The 20,683-nt window shown below is 39.0% G+C and overlaps 1 protein-coding gene across 8 annotated transcripts in view; it reads right to left on the bottom strand.

Annotated features, from left to right (window-relative positions):
* The window catches only part of ttll7 (tubulin tyrosine ligase-like family, member 7), an 86,934-nt gene that overhangs the window by 39,741 nt on the left and 26,510 nt on the right, over positions 1 to 20,683 (bottom strand). For all 8 annotated transcript variants that reach the window (XR_533603.2, XM_008408047.2, XM_008408043.2 and 5 more), the window contains 4 exons: positions 19,166 to 19,324; positions 5,556 to 5,650; positions 2,800 to 2,947; positions 930 to 1,003 (listed from right to left, as the gene is read on the bottom strand). Coding sequence is in view for 7 of the 8 variants with exons in the window: in XM_008408047.2 (XP_008406269.1) it covers positions 930 to 1,003; positions 2,800 to 2,947; positions 5,556 to 5,650; positions 19,166 to 19,324 (476 nt within the window). In the remaining variant the exon portion in view is untranslated. The remainder of the gene's footprint in view (positions 1 to 929; positions 1,004 to 2,799; positions 2,948 to 5,555; positions 5,651 to 19,165; positions 19,325 to 20,683) is intronic.

The following is a 20,683-nucleotide window of genomic DNA, read 5'->3' on the forward strand; positions in this document are numbered from 1 at the left end:
CCTCAGATGTAACAGGCGCTGTACCTGAAACAGATCTTATCTAATAGCCAAATGTAAGTGAGTTCATTACTCAAACTCATCTAATGAGGAGCAGTGTGTTAATCAGAGTTCAGCGCCGAGCTGGGGCACCATTTGAATGCTAAGAGGTCTTTATTAGGGGTGCTCCAGCCTGCCTGATTGACTGTCTGGCAGCCTGTCGAGGAAAAGGAAAGAGGTGGCAGCACTTCATGCAGGCCTGGAGGAGTGTTCTGACCAAGACTCGGTAAGGAAGTTACTTCGACTTTTGGAGACGGAAAGACGGGTGAGTGTGTCTGTTTTTTGTGTAAGAAATTGGGAGAAAGATCATAAAAAAATAATAAAATTCTGTTGTTGCTGAAGTGCTGTGTGGAAAATGAACCATAAAATGAGGAGTAAAGAGGAGCGAATGGCTTACATGGGCCAAGTGGTAAATTTTAACTTGCTAAGTCATGCTGTAGGGTGAATCTGCTCCATCTGTGAGGTTAGAAAATCGATACGCTCTGTGTCTTCCAGAGACCCAGCTGGGGGTTCTGAGGTGAAGGGGAGAAAAAAAAAGGGATTGTTGGGCAGGGATGAGATGGCTCGCAGCAAGCAAGCAAAGTTTACCTGCTAATCTGTGTTTCTAAGATGCGGCAAAGGGTAAGAATTTGGCAAGAGGAGAAGCAATTTGAGCCTCCCTTCCTTTGCTTTTCTGCCTTTCTCTGATTTTAACTTGTGTTTATTCCGGTTTCCTGCAATCTCAAAAACAATAGGTGTTCTTTTTTTCATTCTGTCAGCAGCAACATTTATTTTACCAAGAGTTTGGCATTGTGCAGATTACCTCGTAAATGCGAGCAAGCTGGCACAAAGAACAGTGGGTGGAGCTCCTGAAGGGAGAGCCTGTTCTCCCCAGCTGTTTGCCTCATCTTTACCTGTAATTCCCCAGATGTTGATTTTCATGTTCTTCCCTGGAAACCTGCCTGCGAACCTGTGCAAGTTGTTCTTTCTAGAAACAAAGGAAAACATTTCACTCAGTAACAGAAAAAAACAAAACAAAAAAACAATGAAGCCTTGCAAAATACAGGGAAAGGGATGAAAGACGTCACTGCCATAAATTAATAATATGTTCTCCCTTCCCCTCTCTCATTAGCATGTTATAAATGTGTAATTGTGCGTCTAAGCTTGTCAAATTGACAAAAAGCGGAGAGGTGGGGACCACTTTGCCACTAGCGCCGCAGTATCATTAAATGCTGAGTGATATGAGCCTTCAGCAGACCTCAACCTGAGCTCTCTCTTCAGCCAAAACAGCACTCAAAGATGAGGTGGTGCCCTTTTTGAAAGAGCGCCTCTGCTCCTTCGCTCCTTGTTCCCACTGATTACAGCTGTGGCTATCAAAAGGCTAATCAAAGAGGGTGGGAGGCATTAAAGCACTAGCGGCTGCCACTTTTCCCCATCTAGATTAGAAAAGCTCCCCTGATTCCACTATTTTAAAGGAAAAATAATTAAACAGTGCACACATCTCAGGAAACTGACTCTTGACAGCCGCTGAGAAATAAGTGGAACTGAGTTTGTTCTTACAAGCTTTTTCCTTTTCTAAATTTGCAGCTCACTAGTATGTTGCCTGTGTCTTGCAGTTTAAATTAATCATGCTTATTTGTAAAGTACTAAATCCAAAGAGACTAAGGCGTAATCCAAACACTATATTTAATAAAAATAAAACCTAAACAAAACCAAAACTGCTGCTGGATTTCACTGTTGTTTTTTTTTTTTTTTTTCAACCTTCAATTCGATTTTTGAACAGCAACATTTTATATTCAAGCTTTATTGTATGGATATTTAAAAAAACAAATGTCAGTAAACATGTTGGTACTGAGAAGTCCACTATTACAAGTGTCTCGCAGGAAAGTGTGGAAAATATTTTCTTGCTCCAGATGCTCCCTGTCCACGTTAACCAGAATGAGGCAATATCTCTGCTTTTTTTTTTTTTTTAAAACAGTTTCAAATTTCGGCACATCGTTTTTCTCCTTGAATGAGTTCAAGCTACAGGAGACACAACTGTTTCCATTCTCCATGTTTGTTTCTCCTTTGTGTAAAACTTTCTCCATATTCTTAAATTTTTTTTTTATAATTAAGGCTGATGAAATCCTCCAAATTCTTTGTACTACAAATAAACTACTAGATTTTAAGACTCTCAGGCATTAGCAAAGCCAAAAGTTCAAGCTGGTTTAATTCTCAGAGCATTCAAAGGAAGATCTGTCTTTTAAAATTGCGCTGCCAGTCTGATGGTGTTCCAGCAACTAATTTAACCAATTAGTTATTTTGCAGGCATGAAACACATTATATATTCACATAAGCATACGAAAAGCGTGGGATTTGCAATGCGCAGATTTCACCAAAATAGTTGCTGTCACATGAAGGCAAGTTGGAATTTTGACGCAGTAGAAGAAAGAGGAAAAGAATCATTAAGCCACAGCAGTCTTTGCTTGATAAAATGAGGTTACAGATGTCACTGAAGTTATAATTTATCATCAATCAAAGCATGAACTCTACTTTCATACATTCATACAGGTTCTAAAAGTCAAAGGGGGATATAATTTTCCTTTGACAATAGGTAATGAGCAGCACCTTATACATCTTATGACCTCGACAGGCTGCTTGACACAGGTCTGTGGTCAGCAAGTAAGAGAATCGTCATTTAATAAGGACATTGCAGAAGGAATAATGCATGACTGGAAGAATGCTTAAAAAAAATCTGCACACATTCAGATCAGCCGAAGGTGTAATACCCCGTTTGTGCCATACCAGTTCCTCTCTTCTCCGTTCCAGCGTGTGACGTTGTTTCTCCCAGTCCGTGGAAGCAGCTGAAAGTTTCCTCATGAAGCCATGACCATAAAGCCGCCTCTGAGCTTCTGCCTTCTCCTGAGCCAGGTTTCTTTTCTTATCACTGGCCCTGAAACACAATAAAACAAGTCAACTAATAAAATGTTTATWTATTTAGGCTCCTCATACTGAAAAGCTCTCAACTGTTTAATAATCCTCTATGCTGTATTTTTTTTTTTTTGTTTTCATACTTTTCCCACATATTAGGTGTTTGATCATTATTTTCTTGTCTGTACAGTAAAAAATATCCATTATTGTTGGAGAATATTTGTCCGCTTGATGTCTGGATAAGAGATTACTCTTCATTATTGTTGAGAAAAATATCCCTTCCAAACAAATTCTAACAATATACTGAGAAAAAAAAATCAAGCTAAAATCCAAACAGCAACTGGAGGAACAGGACCAGACAGAATATTATGAACAAGTAGGTTACTGCAGCTTCGAGAGAGGAAAATGTATTTAATTCAGTCGCTGGCCCTTTAAACTGAATATTGAGTGCTGTGAGGGGGAATGACGTCTATCAATGTCCATGCCCGAATGGGTCTAAATTGATCCCAGTTGGATTCAGTTTGCGTTGTAAACAGACCAAAGAGTCAAGCAAACATCAACATCTCCATCCTCTGCGAGAAAAGCTAATGTATATTAAAAGAGATAGATTAATGTTCTGCAAGACACTCATTCACTCCACGAGCAAAAGGGCTTTATACTATGAATGCTCTGTGTTCTTGCTTGCTTTCAATACATGTTGTCAATCCTGAAATAAAAGCACATTTTGTCAGAGAACTAGGAAAACATCAACCAGAAGCTCCAGAAAGACAGGTGGCACAGCTGAGAGAGTTTTCAACAAGCTGCGTCTATTATACAACAAGTAATGTGACCATCTCTGCATTTCAATAAATTAGAAGGACTATATATATATATATATATACGGGAGGGTTGCTGGTGCCCATCTCCAGCTAACGTTCCGGGCGAGAGGTGGGGTCACCCTGGGCAGGTCGCCAGTCTGTCGCAGGGCAACACAGAGACACACAGGACAAACAACCATGCACACACACACTCACACCTAGGGGCAATTTAGACAGACCAATTAACCTGACAGTCATGTTTTTGGACTGTGGGAGGAAACCGGAGTACCCAGAGAAAACCCACGCATGCACAGGGAGAACATGCAAACTCCATGCAGAAAGACCGGGGCCGGGAATCGAACCCAGAACCTTCTTGCTGCAAGGCAACAGCTCTACCAACTGCGCCACTGTGCAGCCATATATATATATATATTTTTTTTTTATTTATTTATTTATTTTTTTTTATTTCAGCGATTCCAGAGTGTGTTAATAAACGTCATGTAAAATCATAAATTAGGTTATTAATTAGTGTGATTACCTCAAAATCAACAGAAATAAATTCTTGAAATATACATTATTCTGTGTTGAATCTATTTGATATATAAATGTCACTTTGTGAATTGAATTGTTAGAATAACTTAATGTTTTGATGATTGTCTTATTTACTGAGATGCTCCTGTACGATTCTGTGCCTAAGTATATGCTTTCATTATGTTTCTGTATGTGCATGACTACTTGGGGGGAGACTATATTTAGGGTAGCGAGAAGAGGACATGCAGAGAGAAAGCAACAAAGGGAGCAGAGATCTAGAGGTCTTGTGTACAGTGATCAATCAGAGAACAAAGTCACTGTAGCCAGGGGACAGAAAAGCATGCCTATGAACACACACGTACACACACACGCTACACATTACACACAAACCACTATGTGTACAGAAGTACAGTACACCACAAAAAGAGAAAACGTAAGCAAAACAGGCAGACAAAGCAAGCAGAAAGTGCGACACAGGAAGCTGAATAAATATACAAAGACGAGTAAAGCATAAAAACAAAGAAGTTGCAGACATTATAAACTTAACTCACACACACTGACAACATGTGCAATTAAGGTTTTCTTCCCATTTTAAAAGACTTATGTACAGATCTGTGAAAAAAAAGTACTGACAGGAAACTTTCTCTGAGCCTGTGTGTGTTTGTGTAGGACACGTTGATGTTTAATATAAATTTTAATAATACAAAAAAAAGTGTTATGAATAAATGGAATTGGAATAAATGTTAAAATTTCATACAAGACGTAAGAAAAAAAATCAATTTCTTGTCAGATTTAAGTTAAGATATTCCATCTTTTGCTACATATATGTCTACTTAAAATGGGCATAAAATTACAAAAGCGGAATAGTGTCCCAACTTTTCTCTTAGCTAGAAAATAAATTGTTTATATATTTTGCTTAAAGAGTATGACAATGTTCCTTTTTTTGAACAAATTTTTCTTTTCCACTGATTGAAACTGAGATTCAATGTTGATATGTAAATGCTTCTCAATAAGGAGCTGGGGTGTCCTGCATTTATCACTGAGACACAACCATTTACAAATATGATTTATGTTGTGCAACTGTTCACACCATTACCACAGTCACAACTGTTTTAAAATCAGATGTAAAAAAGGTTCTGAACTCCACCAAGCATCAAAGTAAGCAATGACTGAAATCGTTAAACATTTAGAACCCCTGTACATAAAAAAAGCCTTTACTTGAGCTTTAATGGGCCCCTTGACGCAATATGTTTGTGTATCTGCATGCATATCCACATACATGACTGCAGCAGAAAGCAATACCTGATGTTGAGGAGTTCGAGAGCATTGAGCAGCACCCCTTTCTTCACATCGTAATCAAGCTTCTGATCAGTCCCAAAGCTCGGAGCTCGATTGATCTGTCAAACAAAGACGAAAAGGGACATTTAAAAAATTGTCTTTCTTTCTGTAACATTCTAGAGACAGGGATTGTATGCAATTACAGGAACAGACTGTGGGCTTGTTTGAAAAGAAAAAATCTCTTCCAACGAGCAAAGGAAAGAGGAATGGAGCAAGCAGACAGACAGAGATTGAGGATGTTTGTTTTTTTTTYTCTCTCTTTCCYTTTGARAGACACTTTAAAGTCGGTTTGGCCTTTTCCTGCAGAAATCTTGTCTGGCAATGATGTGTGTAAACACGAGCGTGAAGAAGAACCTGTCTGTGTGTTTGCACACCACAGTTTGTATAAGTGACCCCGAAATCTAACGCCTAAATTTGCTCAAAACAGACTCTATAACACAGCCGCCACTAACATTTCTGTCAGCAATAAAGAATTTCTCAGCTTGGCTCTATCATTTACAGTCAAAAGCAATCAGTGAGATTCAACAGAGCAAGAAAGRAGTAAGCCACAAGGGATTTTAGGTACAAAAGCTGGCATCATCCAGGGAATAATTCAAGAGCAGCTTACCTTTCTCAACAGAACAATTCYAAGCACAGGGGTAAAGTATTCAAATATCAGTTATTATACTTGACACAACAAATGAATTATTTTTCTCTTTGTTAGCTTCCTTTATGTCTCCTCCCATGGTGAGAAATGGCTTATGTGACACAACAAAAGGAGCAACAAAGAAAGACCTGGCAACAGCAATTGGAACRGTGTCTTCCTATGTGGTGACTTCAAATGACAATGCAACAGATGCCCATCGAAAGGCTGGCGTGGGTTGATAAACCKTGATTGTTCAGATAAGTCAGGTCTCCGCCTGGCATCCTCTGAAAAACACATGAGGCACTCTTTTTTTTTTCTGTTTGGGAACAATAGTTTGGGTGGGTGGTTTGATATTATTAGGATTTCAATGGCCCTAATAGTGGTGCATTTGTTGTGGGAGTTTTTGTAAGTATGTGTCAAAATTGTTAATGGATGTCTTTTATTACACAACAGGTCTTTAAAGATGAACACAAACACTCGCACACACTGTGACCACCAGAACGCTTGTATGGAACAGATGGTGTTATTTCTTTCCAGCTGCTGAAATCCAAACCAACAAAACGTACATGGAGTTGATCAGGTTATCAACCACTTCTTTCTTTTTAAGGCTCAACAATTTCTCATCTCCTCATTTAAAAGATCAAATTTTTAACTTTACCTGTAACTCATTTACAGATGTAAATTAACACTAATATTTTCGCGAAACCAGCTGAAATGTTACCAGTCTAGTATTCGTGTTGATTGTTTTCTTGAGTGAAAATAATTTTTGCTAAATCTTTACTTCATTATGAAAACCATGCAATGCAAATCATAATGTAAATCAGAGTATTTAGTATACTGCCAGTTGTTGGCCACATGGGCCAAAGCAAAGACTAAAAAAAAAGTAAAGACTAATAAAAAAAACATTGGAAGACTGCAAAGACTCCATTTCCTAGCCCTGCTCATTAGGTTCACCAGAAAGCTATCTAAAAAAGGGAACCATGCATCCACACAAAATAATCCACAGCGACACTACCAAGGATATAAGCACAGATGCTTCAGAGTCTGAAATTTTTCTGAAATAAAGTTTCCTGAGAATCTTTCTAAATAGAATCCCCTCTCTGGTGTCACAGCCACAGGTGAGGCACTAAATCCTCACCGCTATGAACCGGGCTTGTATGGAAGCAGCTTTGTAAAGCTATGTGTGCACCAATGTGTGTTTTTTGTGTACAACAACCATTTATCAGAAGGTGGGTGATGAATGCCTTCCAGTGCAAAAAGGGGAAAAGGAACAGAGACACTATACAACTCTTTCACTCAATGGAAAGAAAGTATACAATGCGTCCCTCTGTGAATTGAGGACAGAGCTCCACTTCGAGCTACCATACCTCACCTCTGCTACAAAAGAAAAATAAGGAAGAGGTCTGTTTTCATTTAGAGTACTCCACAGCTTGACAGCCACAATGAAAAGAGCGCGGCGTTAAGAGTGCGCCAGCCAATAGGTAACACGCACACTGGCAGTGATCCTGGTGACGGTTGTCTCGTTACTTGTCATCATGTCTTGGTTTGATTTGTGGTGTCATGTTGTCRTAGAATAAAACTTGCACAGCAGGATTTGCTGTCTCTCTTTGCTCCTCGTCGTGTCTTTTTTTTCTTCTTTTTTTTGTGTCTCTTTTTTAGTTTCACTTTGTTTTCTGCTGTCTTTCACATGGTTTTCCGACTGGTCACCACTTAGCCTYCGCTCTCCATTTGCTAGCCCCGATTCTCTGGTTGTTACCTCTCCTCATTTCTCTCCCCATATTTCTGTGCTCTCCTTTTCCTCCCTGGCAGAGGAAGTTGGACCAGTCGGTTCCTAATGAACCCCTGCAGGCTCCAAAACCCCCCGCTCTGATTTCCTTAAGTGACTCTGGCAGGATTTTAAAAGAGCCCTTGGTTGCTTTAAGACATATTCAATAAAAATGTCAGATGAACAGATGAGAAATTTTTTTTTACTCGATCTTTAATTTGGTTGCGTATCATATTGAGGCCAAAATGTCAGACAGTCAAAAAACAGAATGTGAAACGAGTCATTCATTTTTAAAAATGAAGATTAAATAAAAACTTTTTTCACAAATTCTTTTTCAGCGAGTAACTGCAGCAGAAATTTTCATCATGTAAAAAAAAACAGTATCACAAAAAGTTAATGTAAACGACTTTTTATGCAAAATTTGTAACAGAATCATGATCTTCCTACATCTCATGAAGGGTAGACAGATTAGTAGTCAGATTTCTTGTCACTGCCATACTATAGGACAATGTGAAACTATGTTGATATCACACATTTGTCTGTCCATTTTGCAGTGGAAGTTCTTCTTTGTTTCTTTTTAATCAACTTCATAGTGAAGCAGCTGTTAGTATTGTTGCCTTACAGCAATAACGTCATGGGTTTGAATCCTGATCTGATGCATCTGCGGTCCTCTGGCTTCCTTCCACACTGTACCTACTTGAAAGTTAGGTTACTTAGTATCTTTAAAAATTGCCAGTAAGGGTCATTGATTGCATGGTTGTTAAATCTGGGTGATGCAGAGGGACATGTCTTGCCTCAAGATAGACACCAACCCATCCTCAAACTACCGATGGATGGATGGAGGGAGGGASAGATGGATGGACAGATGTTTCTTGAGATTGGAAGTAATATTTAGGTTTAGAGTAGGGTGATGGAAAGGAGGCCTTCCGATTTCAAAGATTTAGGGCTTATCACCAAAGACAGCAGAAGAAACTGAGGTTGGTCAGAAATAAGACAGACAAGGGTGTTATTACTGAAATGCCAAAATTTATTTTTTATTGATTACTGAGAAGGGAATAAATCATTTTTGTCATTTTCTAAAAGTAATACGTCAAAGAAAATGACAGCAGTAATAAATTCCCTTCTTCTAAAATCGTACTTCTTTTTAGACTGTTTTATCATCATTTTATGTATAATAAAACATCCATCCAAAGCTGTTCGAGAATGATATAATGATGAAAATGAGTAAAAAATTACATCCAAYCCTTGACCTAACCATAGACTAGTCTTTACATAAGCACATAGTGCAAAGCACTCACACTCTAACAACAACATTTAAATGCAACATCCTCAGCCGCAATTACGCTAAATGCCCTGCGGAGACTAAACTTACCTACTTCGCTGGAATACACCTCCTGCTACCTATCTCTATATGTGGTTTCGATCTCCTATGGATTCTGTGACAACACTGAGTTGCAAATGTTGACATGCAAAGACGCATGATGTAAATTATCACTGAGACTGAATGCCATCTACATAGGTTCAGAAATAGCTTTAATGGTATCCGCCTGCAGTGATATACCAATTAACTACTTACTAACTGAGTGCTTCATTAATGATTAACAAAAATACAGAGTTTGAGGATGAGAATTAGACATTTACCCTGATACATTACAATGTGAAATAAACATTTGCACTGGACACAAACCAAATTGTTTATGAAGGCAACTGTGAAATATAGCTTATCAAAGGGGAGCCTCATTATTTTTATTTCAACTGTCTGTTCGGGTTAAATTGTCGACGAGCCGCAACTCTGTTTACAGATCATTACAGAAAGTAAAGAGTAGCAGAAAACAGACCAAGAGCAAACAACAGATTTAAATTACTTACTCAATTTGATGTAGTCGACTAATTTCCAAAGCGATAACTCCTCTGGTTTGGACGCGGGGTTTTGTCTAATGATCTCTGACCCCTTGGTGCGTCTGAGAACTGTGATGCGCCTCAGGATAGTTAGTATGTAAATTATTTTCAAACAGCAAAATTCAATATCCAACAAAACTAGAAATACAACTGTCATTYATTACTTATTCTACACTGTGTGCACAGTCGKATGGSAACTGTGTATTTTGAGAATATCATATTTTTTACGTTTTTCATTTTCAAGGTGTAGTATGAACATTAAACTTATCTGATTAAAGTGTATTAAGGTRGTGTGTAATTGAGCAGGTGTGGCCAACCAGATCAACCGTCTATCCCAGCGTGTGCATGATTACTCGGCAGCCTCAGTCCCTCAGAAAAAATGGGCAAAAAAGTGACTTTACCAAATGATTTCAAAAAAGTAACAAAAATAAATAAATAAAATAGAAAATAAACAAAAAGGGTTAAACCCCACCATCAAAAACATGAGCTGAAATTTCAAGACTGACATAAAATWTTGCACWCCAACAGAAAACTATAAAGTCTATTGGATATGTGTGTATTTGCCTGTGTAAGTGTGCGAGTGGTCAGCTGCGAGGGCTTTTCTGTAGAGTCTGACAGCAGTTGGAAGGAAGGAAGACCTTCTGAATCTCTCCTGCCACTAAAGGAGCTGCTCACTGCCATCAGAGTCTCCTATATGGGGCAAGAGACTGTGTCCAACAGGTATAACAACTTATATATACATCATAAATATATATATAAAAAAAGGTTGGTTTAGGTACCTTTTTCATTTTCTCCCCTCAATAAWTGAAATCATGTATTTACTCAGATCTTTGTCTGATATTAAAATTTGCAAAAACAAAATCTGGTAAAGATGCTAATTATTTTTAATAGACCTGTATAATTGTTTCTGTTATAAAGAAAACTGATACATAGAGAAGTAATTAGAGTCGACATGAAAAAAATTTGTACCTGAGGGTTCTCTTGTCCTACAAAAAAAACAAAAACTTTTCTAGTAGAGCAACACAAGACCAACAATCAGCTGCCTTATGTCCCCAACAAATTGCTTCCCCACATTGACATTCATTTTGCCTAGAATAGTCGCTAAAACAAGCACAAGGTCTGCTGGTGATTAATCGCTACAGAAAAAAACCCGCCTTATTATTCCTAGCAGAGGGCAAACAACCACTGCTTTTACAAGCCTCCCATTTTGCCCCGCACACTCAAGAGTATCAGCACAGTTCAGCCGTTGTCAGAATGGAGTGTTTGTTGCCACACAATGGTGGAATAAGAAACGGTGGCAGAGAGAGGGAGAATGACAGAGAGAGAGAGAGAGAGAGAGAGAAAGACTCAGAGGGAGAAAGAGAGAAACCAAGCGTGTGTGGCAGAGCGACAGAARGACAGACAGCTAGACGCCCTGTTTAGTCGCTCTCTTGTTTCAGACGTCTTATCAATCACTGTTCTGTTCTTTTTGTGGCGTTTCTTGCGGTTCGCTCGGACACAGGGAAACTCTAGCTGAGCGTGGCGGGCTGCTGCTGGTGCTGAAAAGCGAGGGGGCCAGCGTTCAGCTCAGAGGCTGGGGATGGGGAGAGAGAGGCACTTTTTTAAATGACATACAAAGACGAAATCAAGCACAGGCACTAAAGGTGTGAAGCAAACACGACAAAGCTTGCACACACAAATATGTTTTTTTTTTCTCCTATGCATTCCTTAAAAAAAAAAAAAGAAAGAAAGAAAGAAGAAATTTCCTGCACAATTTAAAAKGCTGGTAAAAACATCCTTGTATATCCCACAAATCCACCGCATATATAACTCTCACACAACACTGTTTCTTGTGGCACTCAGTAAATATGCCATTTATACCTTCCCTCTCAATCACATGTAGCGTCACCAACTGCTGTGTGTGTGATGATGAATGGATAAATGCTGGGGTATGTTTTCAACTGCCCCACATACAAAGACTTGCCTAATTTGATACTTATTCCATGAAATAGTCATGTTGGGGGAGAATGGATGTGGATAGAGACAGGCAGTCCCATACATCATTCTAATTATTCTTTAATAAAGCTCATATAAGCCAAACAAATGATAACAGGTCAATACTGCCACCTAGGGTTTGTAAATAGAAGGGTACACCACTTGGGTTAAGAAACACACATGTATAATACAGGAATAAATCCTGCAAACATGCAAATATTATTCAGAGGTGGAGAGGWGATCGCAAGAGGGCTGATATAATATCAAACTGTACTTATTCTCTACTTTTATTATTACCCCACATAATCATGTCAGGATGAAAACTATTTGTACAGATCTAGTAAGTGAGTTTCACACTAAATCACACAGAATACCTGATAATGTTTGCCTTGGCTGTTCCAGAGGTTAGGAAATTCTTCCCAAGTTTCCTGTGGATATAAATGAAAGGCAGGCTAATCTTTAAATTCCTTCTTTAAAAGCCCTCAGAAAACAGTTAAGAAGCTTTAAATTTCACTCTTGCGTGAAATACGCTGACATAAAATTTTCATCTCAGCCTCTAAAGGTGAAACAGAACATAGTGCCCCTGTTTGTGCTTGGAGAAGGAAAAGAATGAAGAAACTACTATGCTTGTTTGTCATAGCATCTGTTTACAGTTGCCTCCCTCTAAATGCCTCCTTTCACCACAAATACACACACAGTACGCCTTTCTATCTTCTTTGCATTGATTTCCATTCAATTTTTATTTATTTCTATAGCCCAACCTAGTTGGACTATAGGAAATCCCTGGTTTACTTTTCAATGTGTGTGTGGGTGTGCCCCCTCAGAGAGAAAACAGATAACTACACTTCAGAAAAAAAATACTTGCTATACTTGTTACTTAATTCATACATGTTTCATGGATGTGGGGTTTTCCTGCTTTAGCTACAGTTTGTGTAGCGCCACATTATACGATGTTTCAGTTGAATTTACAGTGCCAAAAATATAAACAACTTTCAACCGCAGTTAAGTCTGGCTTCTGTAAAAAAAAAAAAGAAGAAAAAGGGCCCAGGGCTTTGCAAACAACACTATGGTAGTGGAGCATCTTCAGATCCAACCATGAAAATCAAATCTCAACTTTAAATCATTATGGTCATATGGTCGCCTTCTTTGTTTTATTTTGTTTGGCCCAGACTCTGACTCCTTACTCACTGTAGCTTTAGGTACTAAAAATCYATCCACTTTATCTTTGACATAGGCTTGGTGAAGTTGGTTAAATGTTTGCAGTTACTTTTCGCGACCCTGAAAAGCTCTGGCAGCCCCTAACCTACATGCCTAACACTACGACTAACCTGAACTCAATTCAAAGTCCTAAACCTAATCCGTAACCCCTATGGGGCCAAAACTCTGGGCCCCATAAAGAGCAGTGGGTTCTCACAATGTAGTATTTGTTGAAAAAAACGGGAATAAGAAATGCTAAAACACATACACAGACACACACACACACACACACACACATACTTTCTTACACTCTAACTCAAAGGGAAAGGAAGTCTGGATTATGTTGGCAGTAAGGGATGGACAGGGAAAACCAAACTCATCTTGAAACGATTGGCTACAGACCACAGAGAGGAGAAAGTTGCAGGAAGGGGCAAAGAACTGCTGCCCTTAGGCTAAGAGGTCTGTTGTAGTCTGTTGCCATGATGCCTGATCTCTCTCTCTCTTTCTCTCTCTCCCTCTCTCTCTCTCTCTCTCTCCCTCTGTCTCTTTTTCTCTCACCCACACACACACACACGCAGAAGCTCAGACACACAAACAAATATGTGCCTCAGTTGACCCTAACCATGCTCGCCTCATTAGCTGCCAATCACTTTGAACAGACGCGCTAAAAGGGAGGAAGGACCAGAGGTAGGAACACAAGAGATGAAGGAAGAGATACAAGTTTAGTTGTCATCAATAATCAAGCTGCTCTTGTGCTGCTGTCTGATGGTCGCTCAGTCCAAACAATAACACCTAAATAACCATAAAAGTGGATAAAATAGATTTCTTYCTTTTCTCCTCTCTCCTTTGCTTCCTGAATTGCTCTGTCTGTGTGTTTTAAGCCGAATCCCTCATTGGCTCTTTGAGTGGATAAAACGAATGGGTTGTGGGCTGGAGGATGGCCAACGACACGCACACACGCACACACGCACACACACATTGCAGAAGGCTATTCCAACATGGACTAAGACCAGCCCTTCTCAGCCCCCCCGCCCCGCCCTCACACAAAAAGAGACACACACAGAGAGAAAGACARGCTGTTGACACACTAACACAAAAATACAGACACATCCTAAGTTGCAAGACTTTTGATGTATGTTTATCATGGAGGCTTAACACGTGTGACAAGAACACAAATTAAAATTAGATTCACAGATGCTGCACACTTGCACACTTTTGCACGCTCGTTGCGCCTCTAACAAGCAGACCAACCAGCCTTTTAAGATGTTGGGAGCTCACCAATAAAAAGAAAAAAAAAAGAAAAAATCTGTCTTGGGACTGAGCAAATTTTCATTTTTTTTTAGGCTCATTACAAACACTTCCTTTTTGTTTAGAGCTGAGCAGCTGGAGTTTTATGGTTGATGAGGGGAAACAATGAACAACAACAAAAAAATAGCAAGAARAAGTGAGCCAGAGCTTATAAGCTTATAATGAGGGTAGCCTTCAGACCACTGATCATAGCAGTGGGAATCATTGTTACCCATCGGAACCTCATGAGAACATAAATTGGGCCCTTGTTGCATTCAGGTTCAGATATAAACAATGGCTGAGACTTAATGTTGCATGCATGGTTACAAATCATGTTTTGGTTACTGGTATCAAAGCATTCCAAGGTATTAAAAATGCTAAAGTTTTCCTTTACATCATTCCTATGGTTCTTTAAACCACGTGGTTTTTCGAACCACGTGGAGAAATTGCAAGACGAAGCAGAGTTTCTCTAGCTGTATTTCAACTGAGGCCCTCCACTATTTGTTGCTGCACACTGATGGTCAGCTGGCTGACGGTATATTTTTTCTTATGTAGCTAAAAGTAACACATTAACATAAACTATTAAAAGACACATAGCAGTTACTTTAAGCAAAGGGTCATTGCTACAACTACTTTTGGATCTCAATTTAAAAATAAACTGCTTTGCAAGGCAAGACAAGGAAGTTTATTTATGCAGGACCATAAGTTTATTTATGCAGGACCATTCAAACACAAGTCGATGCAAAATTATTAGCATTAAATCAAATGAAATATATTAAAATAACAAAAACCCTAAAGCATTTTCAAGCACTGCATAAAGAGAAACAAAGGTTAAATGCTAATTTAACCTTCAATCTCACACTTAAATCACTCATCAGTGATCGGGCAAAAATCACAATATAATAATTCTTCCATCAAAACCTAAAGTACACAAGAAAATTTCAGTCTGATTTAAATGAGCCAACAGTTTCTGCAAATCTCAGCTTTTCTCGAAATTTGCCATTTTTCTTGTTTCCTAGTTTAGTTCTAGTCCTAATAACATTGAGTAAGCTAGTCTACATGGGTCATAATTCACAAGCAATCCAAGTTAATTCAGTGCTTTACTGATGAAAAGCATTTTTTACAAATCTACCCTTTAGCAAACAAGGAACCACTGTGGCACTTTAAGAACTGGGGTGATGTGACCTATTTCTTCCTGGTGTTGGTTAGGTCTCTGGCAGCAGCAATTTGGATGAGCCGCAACTGCCTGATGGATTTTTTTTTTCACATAGACCTATAAAATCTCTGTTGCAGTAATCTAACCTATAGAAAACAAAAGGATGCTGATAGTTTTCCGAGTCCTGTTTGACAGAAAACCCTTAAATCTCCCAATTAAAAAAAAATGCCTCAGTTACACAATTTCTGTCAAACATAATGGGTCAAAATTCCAACAAAAAATGTGGGAAACTGTTGGAAGGACACATAGATGTTTCACCCAAGTGAGACATTTCAAAAGGCAATTCTACCAAATCATATTGAAATATAATATGTAAATTTCAGAAAGTACGAAGATTATGTTATACAAAAGTATTCCTTAAGTATTTAGCAAATAAGTAATTTTGGTCTTTTCATACCCCATATAAATATTTCTATGGTGCTTGTGAAAAAAAAGAAAAAWTTTTTAGCTATTTTGAAATATTTCTGAGTGTAAAAAAACAGAAGAAATTCAATCCGTCACATTTATGAAATCACCAAGCTACAAACTGTTTTAAATAAAATGAATTATATTCTGTTGTATAATTTTTGTTTACTTTTTTTTTTGTAAATTCTGTTAACATTATCAACCAAAAAAAATAATCATACTGGCCGATGGTCAGTGGTTACATGTTGTGTTTGTATTTACTTCATCCTCTCCCATCCCCCGCCTTCAAACTATTGATAACATTTTTCCATTTTACTCACCAAAGTTGACACCATTTGGACACTAGATAAGGGGCTGTTGGAGTGCAAGACTTGATGATAATATCCTTCTGCTTATTTTTGTCCATGTGTAAATGCAATCCTTGAGGCTCGTACTAGATTTCAAGTCATGCATGTACCTTTCTCTTTGACGCTCACACAAGTTTTAAGGCATCGGTACACATATTAAGAATTTATGAGGGACTGTGCATTGATTATTGTTCTTTTTTTTCTTTCTTTTATTTTTTTTTCTGAAGACAAAGGACATAGTCAATTTAACCCTCGGAGCAAAAACCCTGGTTTTGACAAAAGAAACTACAGTCCAAGCAAAATGTGTACACTGGTGCGTGTGTGCGTGTGTGTGTGCGTAGCGAACATCACGGCTCAATGAAACGCCTTCCCGATACGAGACACAGATGCTGTCTGGACCTGTTTTAATGAAAGTGAATGTCTCGAGTTACGCCATTTGGGCAAGTGTGTGTGTTTATGTGTGTCTGCGTGTGTAGCGCTGGTGTTTTGAATGTCAATAGAAGCTAAAACTCGTGTTGAGACTGCTGAATTAAGATAAGGATCACACAAAAGCTTGTGTCTCCTTTTTTTTTGCCCCTTCTCTTCTCCCCTTTCGATACTTGCTTTGAGCACAATGCGTCTGTTTGATGTCTCCCCTTGGTTTGAGAGGCATCGCTCTTGTCTTCTATGTTCTCACCCCTGTGACAAGCTATTTAGCAGGTGCATGCGGCTCTACGGATTGTTTTCTCTATTATGTCTGTATTCCTTAGGAGTTTACTTGCAGTAAGTGATTTTGAGCTATTTTTTCGCTTTCAGTGAGCAGAGGCTACACCAAACTTCTCTTTCAATTTAAAACCAATTTATAGTGGCTCTAATTAGAATACATCTTATTATTTAAAACAAACTAAATAAAACAACAAAAAGTTGGCAAATTATTAAAATATAATCGGTAATATGAAGGAATGTTTCTTCTCCCCCCTCATCCTCCACGACACACCCAGAAAGCGGCTGACAAAAACGCAAATTCAAGGGCACAACTAATATCATCTGACAGATTCTTATACATGATACCATCTAGCTTTCAGGTATCTGACCGACTTTGAGTCTACACAGGTTGAACTTTCATTTCCTGCCTGCAAGTTTGCATGTTCAACAACCGGCTTTGACATCCTGAAGAGTAAGGGAGAACATTGTCGGAACACCGATCGGGGTAAGGCCCCGGCGAGGCGTGGCGCCCGTAATTCAGTGTGACACCAATAAAGAAAGTCCACAAGCTCAACACAAACCTCTGAGGTCTTCACTTTCTGAAACATTCCTCACAATTTTTTTATTTTATTTTTTTTCCCAGAAATATGTAAGGGTGTAAAATGGTGAAATTCAGTGAAATAGATTTAGTTTACTCCAAAATGGTGCCAAAAGTAATGTCCTGAAAAATGTAATTTAGGCCTCGGGGCTTGCCATAGGACACCAGTTGTGGCAACGAGCCTTTGGGGCTTCCTGAGTTTTGCACTCCTGCAGGAATACACACACTAACAAGTTAAAAAGTAGTAATAAAGCTATTTTCAGGCTTGACAGTACATAGAGCAAGGATTGCAGACAGCGTCTCTATGCTTTCAAAATGTCCCCACTAATCAGCTGAATTTTGGAAATAAATGATTGTCGCTGCAAATGTTGCGTGAAAGAGAAGCAGGGTTGTGTGTGTGTGTGGGGGTGTGTGGGTGTGTGTGTGTGTGTGTGTACATGGGATGTTAATTGATGAGCGTTATAGAGAGCTGCTGGTAGCACAGGGGGGATCATTACTGCTGGAGTGGAACAACTGCATTCACGGCTGTTTGCTGTGTCACACACACACACACACAGACAAATATACACACATGTGCCCACAAAGTCACGGCAGTCAAAGACAGTGCAATCTTCTAGGTTTCACGTGTACATCTTTTCATTTCAAGTTGCAACCTTTCCACAAAAGCAAATTAATCAAACTAATTTTAACATTTCGATTCTGTGGTAAAATAAAAAAAAAAAGAAAAGAAATACCAATCACTGAAAAACACAGCTCACATATTTCACTTTCTTGCAAACTTGCAGCTTGACAAAAAGAAAAATCTCTCTTTTTTGTTTGGAATGAGGAGGAAAAGCAAAACTACGATTCACGCGGCATTTCCTATCTTTCGGTCCTATTTGTGGGAAGGGGGGTGTGAGTGTAGCCACTTTGGGTTAAAGGATTTAGGTCACTCTTTAACTGACTGGCTGACATCAGAAAGGTGAGACAGAAATCCCGGAGTGGACTTCAATCTATATCTGGAATGAGTGACACTTAAGAGGCAGGAGTTGAAAAAATGAGAACCCTGGTTCGTTGTAGTGAACATGAGATCCTGACCTATATTTCTACATTCTGGATATGTGTTATCTGTTTGTTATTGAGCTTGAGTATGTCTGAATGTATAAATCCTTGTAATCATGCGTGCCCTATGTGCATTGCTTAACGTTTACTTCAGTATTTCCTGGCTGTTTAAAGGATCATAAATAGATACTCGATACTCTGTGGGTGTTTGGTGTGGAGAAATGGTGTGTAAGCAATATCAGTGTTTGTTCACTCCTTTTCATGCCATTACACTTCAGCTAAGAGAGTTGCTGTCACTCCGATAGTAAAAAGGGAGAAAAACTCAATTGTGAAAACAGGAAAATAATTCATTTATAAAAGACATTTTAAAAGACTTGAAATAATAATAATAATAATACTTAAAAAAACATTATATTGATAAATAACTAAAAAACAAAATGCACATTTTAGAGTAGCGGGAAGTGAAAGTCAAAGAGGAAGATTAGAAACAAATTGTTTATCCTCACAAAGAAATGCATATTTATTCAGATTTGTACCTCCAGCAGCCAGGGTTTGAGTTTGCGGTCCAGGAGGATGTCAAAGCCCAGGACCTCAAAGCAGACACTGTCGCTCCCTGGTGGTTGCCCGGCGCGACACATGCGATAGGCGTGCAGCACATGGGGCTCAGCCACTATCAGTGTTTTCACCACCAACTCCTAGAAGGAAGTCGACACAAAAAGAAAAAAACAAAACACAGTTACCAAATTGGGCAAAAAAAGAAAAAAAACAATCTAAGTAATTTTTTACGTTACTTAGAAATTATTCAAAAAATCACTAATGAAGGACCACCTGTTTTTATCTGGAATCAGAAAATACAGATTCAAATTCACAAGTAAAGTCTAAATGAAAAAAAAAATAGCTGGAGTCAAACATGCAGTTTCCACTGAAGAGACAATCACTATTAAGAAAAATGCTATTTATTGTCAGATTTTTCTTCTTCACTGCTTGTTTATTACCAGCTGATAATCAGACACTATTATTGGCACAGATTGTTTTTGAATTCCCTTCAAACACAGAGATTCCCCACTGTTGGTGCTGGTCCATCTGTGTTTCTAGTGGCGTCCAACCTGCGTGCATCTGTGTTTGCCCGAATGTTTGCTGGCTGCTACCTACTGGCCTACACCACTGTGGCAAACATGCACAGTCTGACACACACATAAACACTTTGCACAAAGCTTCTCTTTACCAGGCAAGCGCCATACAGTGCTGCTGGCATGCAGTTTTGCCCGGTCCAGTCTGACTGCTGGGTGCAGGAGAGAAGGGGGGGGGGGTAAGGTGGTCTGGCCCTGGACTGATAAGGCTGCACCCCTCCTGATCCTTTTTCAATCTGTGTGTTTCTCATGCACCTCCACCTATATGTCAAGCCATCTACTGTCTACCCACAGGCTACTCAGCACCATAACCTGCTCCCCCTAACATGTCTGCACCCTAGGTCCACAGCACCAGCTCTGTGTGTTTGTCTGTTCTTTGTCCTTGCCCACATCACCTCTTGCCTTATCCTGTGGCACCAGAGTTTGCCACTAATTCACTATATATTGTAATAAAGTTCATTATTTTCCATAATGTAATGATAAAAATTAAACTGTCTTATATTTTAGATTCATTGCACACCAACTGAAATATTTCAGGTATTTTATTGTTTTAATACTGATGATTTTGGCATCCAGCTCATGAAAACCCAAAATCCCTACCTCAAAAAATTTGCATATCGTGAAAAGGTTTTCTGAACGAGCAATTAACCCAATCATCTGAATCAACGAAGTAACTCTAAACACCTGCAAAAGATTCCTGAGGCTTTTAAAAACTCCCAGCCTGGTTCATTACTCAAAACCGCAATCATGGGTAAGACTGCGGACCTGACTGCTGTCCAGAAGGCCATCACTGACACCCTCAGTAAGACACAGAAAGAAATATCTGAACGAATAGGCTGTTCCCAGAGTGCTGTATTAAGGCACCTCAGTGGGAAGTCTGTGGGAAGGAAAAAGTGTGGCAGAAAACGCTGGACGAGAAGAGGT

The sequence above is a fragment of the Poecilia reticulata genome, linkage group LG4 (assembly GCF_000633615.1).
Source record: "Poecilia reticulata strain Guanapo linkage group LG4, Guppy_female_1.0+MT, whole genome shotgun sequence".
Taxonomy (NCBI): Eukaryota; Metazoa; Chordata; class Actinopteri; order Cyprinodontiformes; family Poeciliidae; genus Poecilia; species Poecilia reticulata.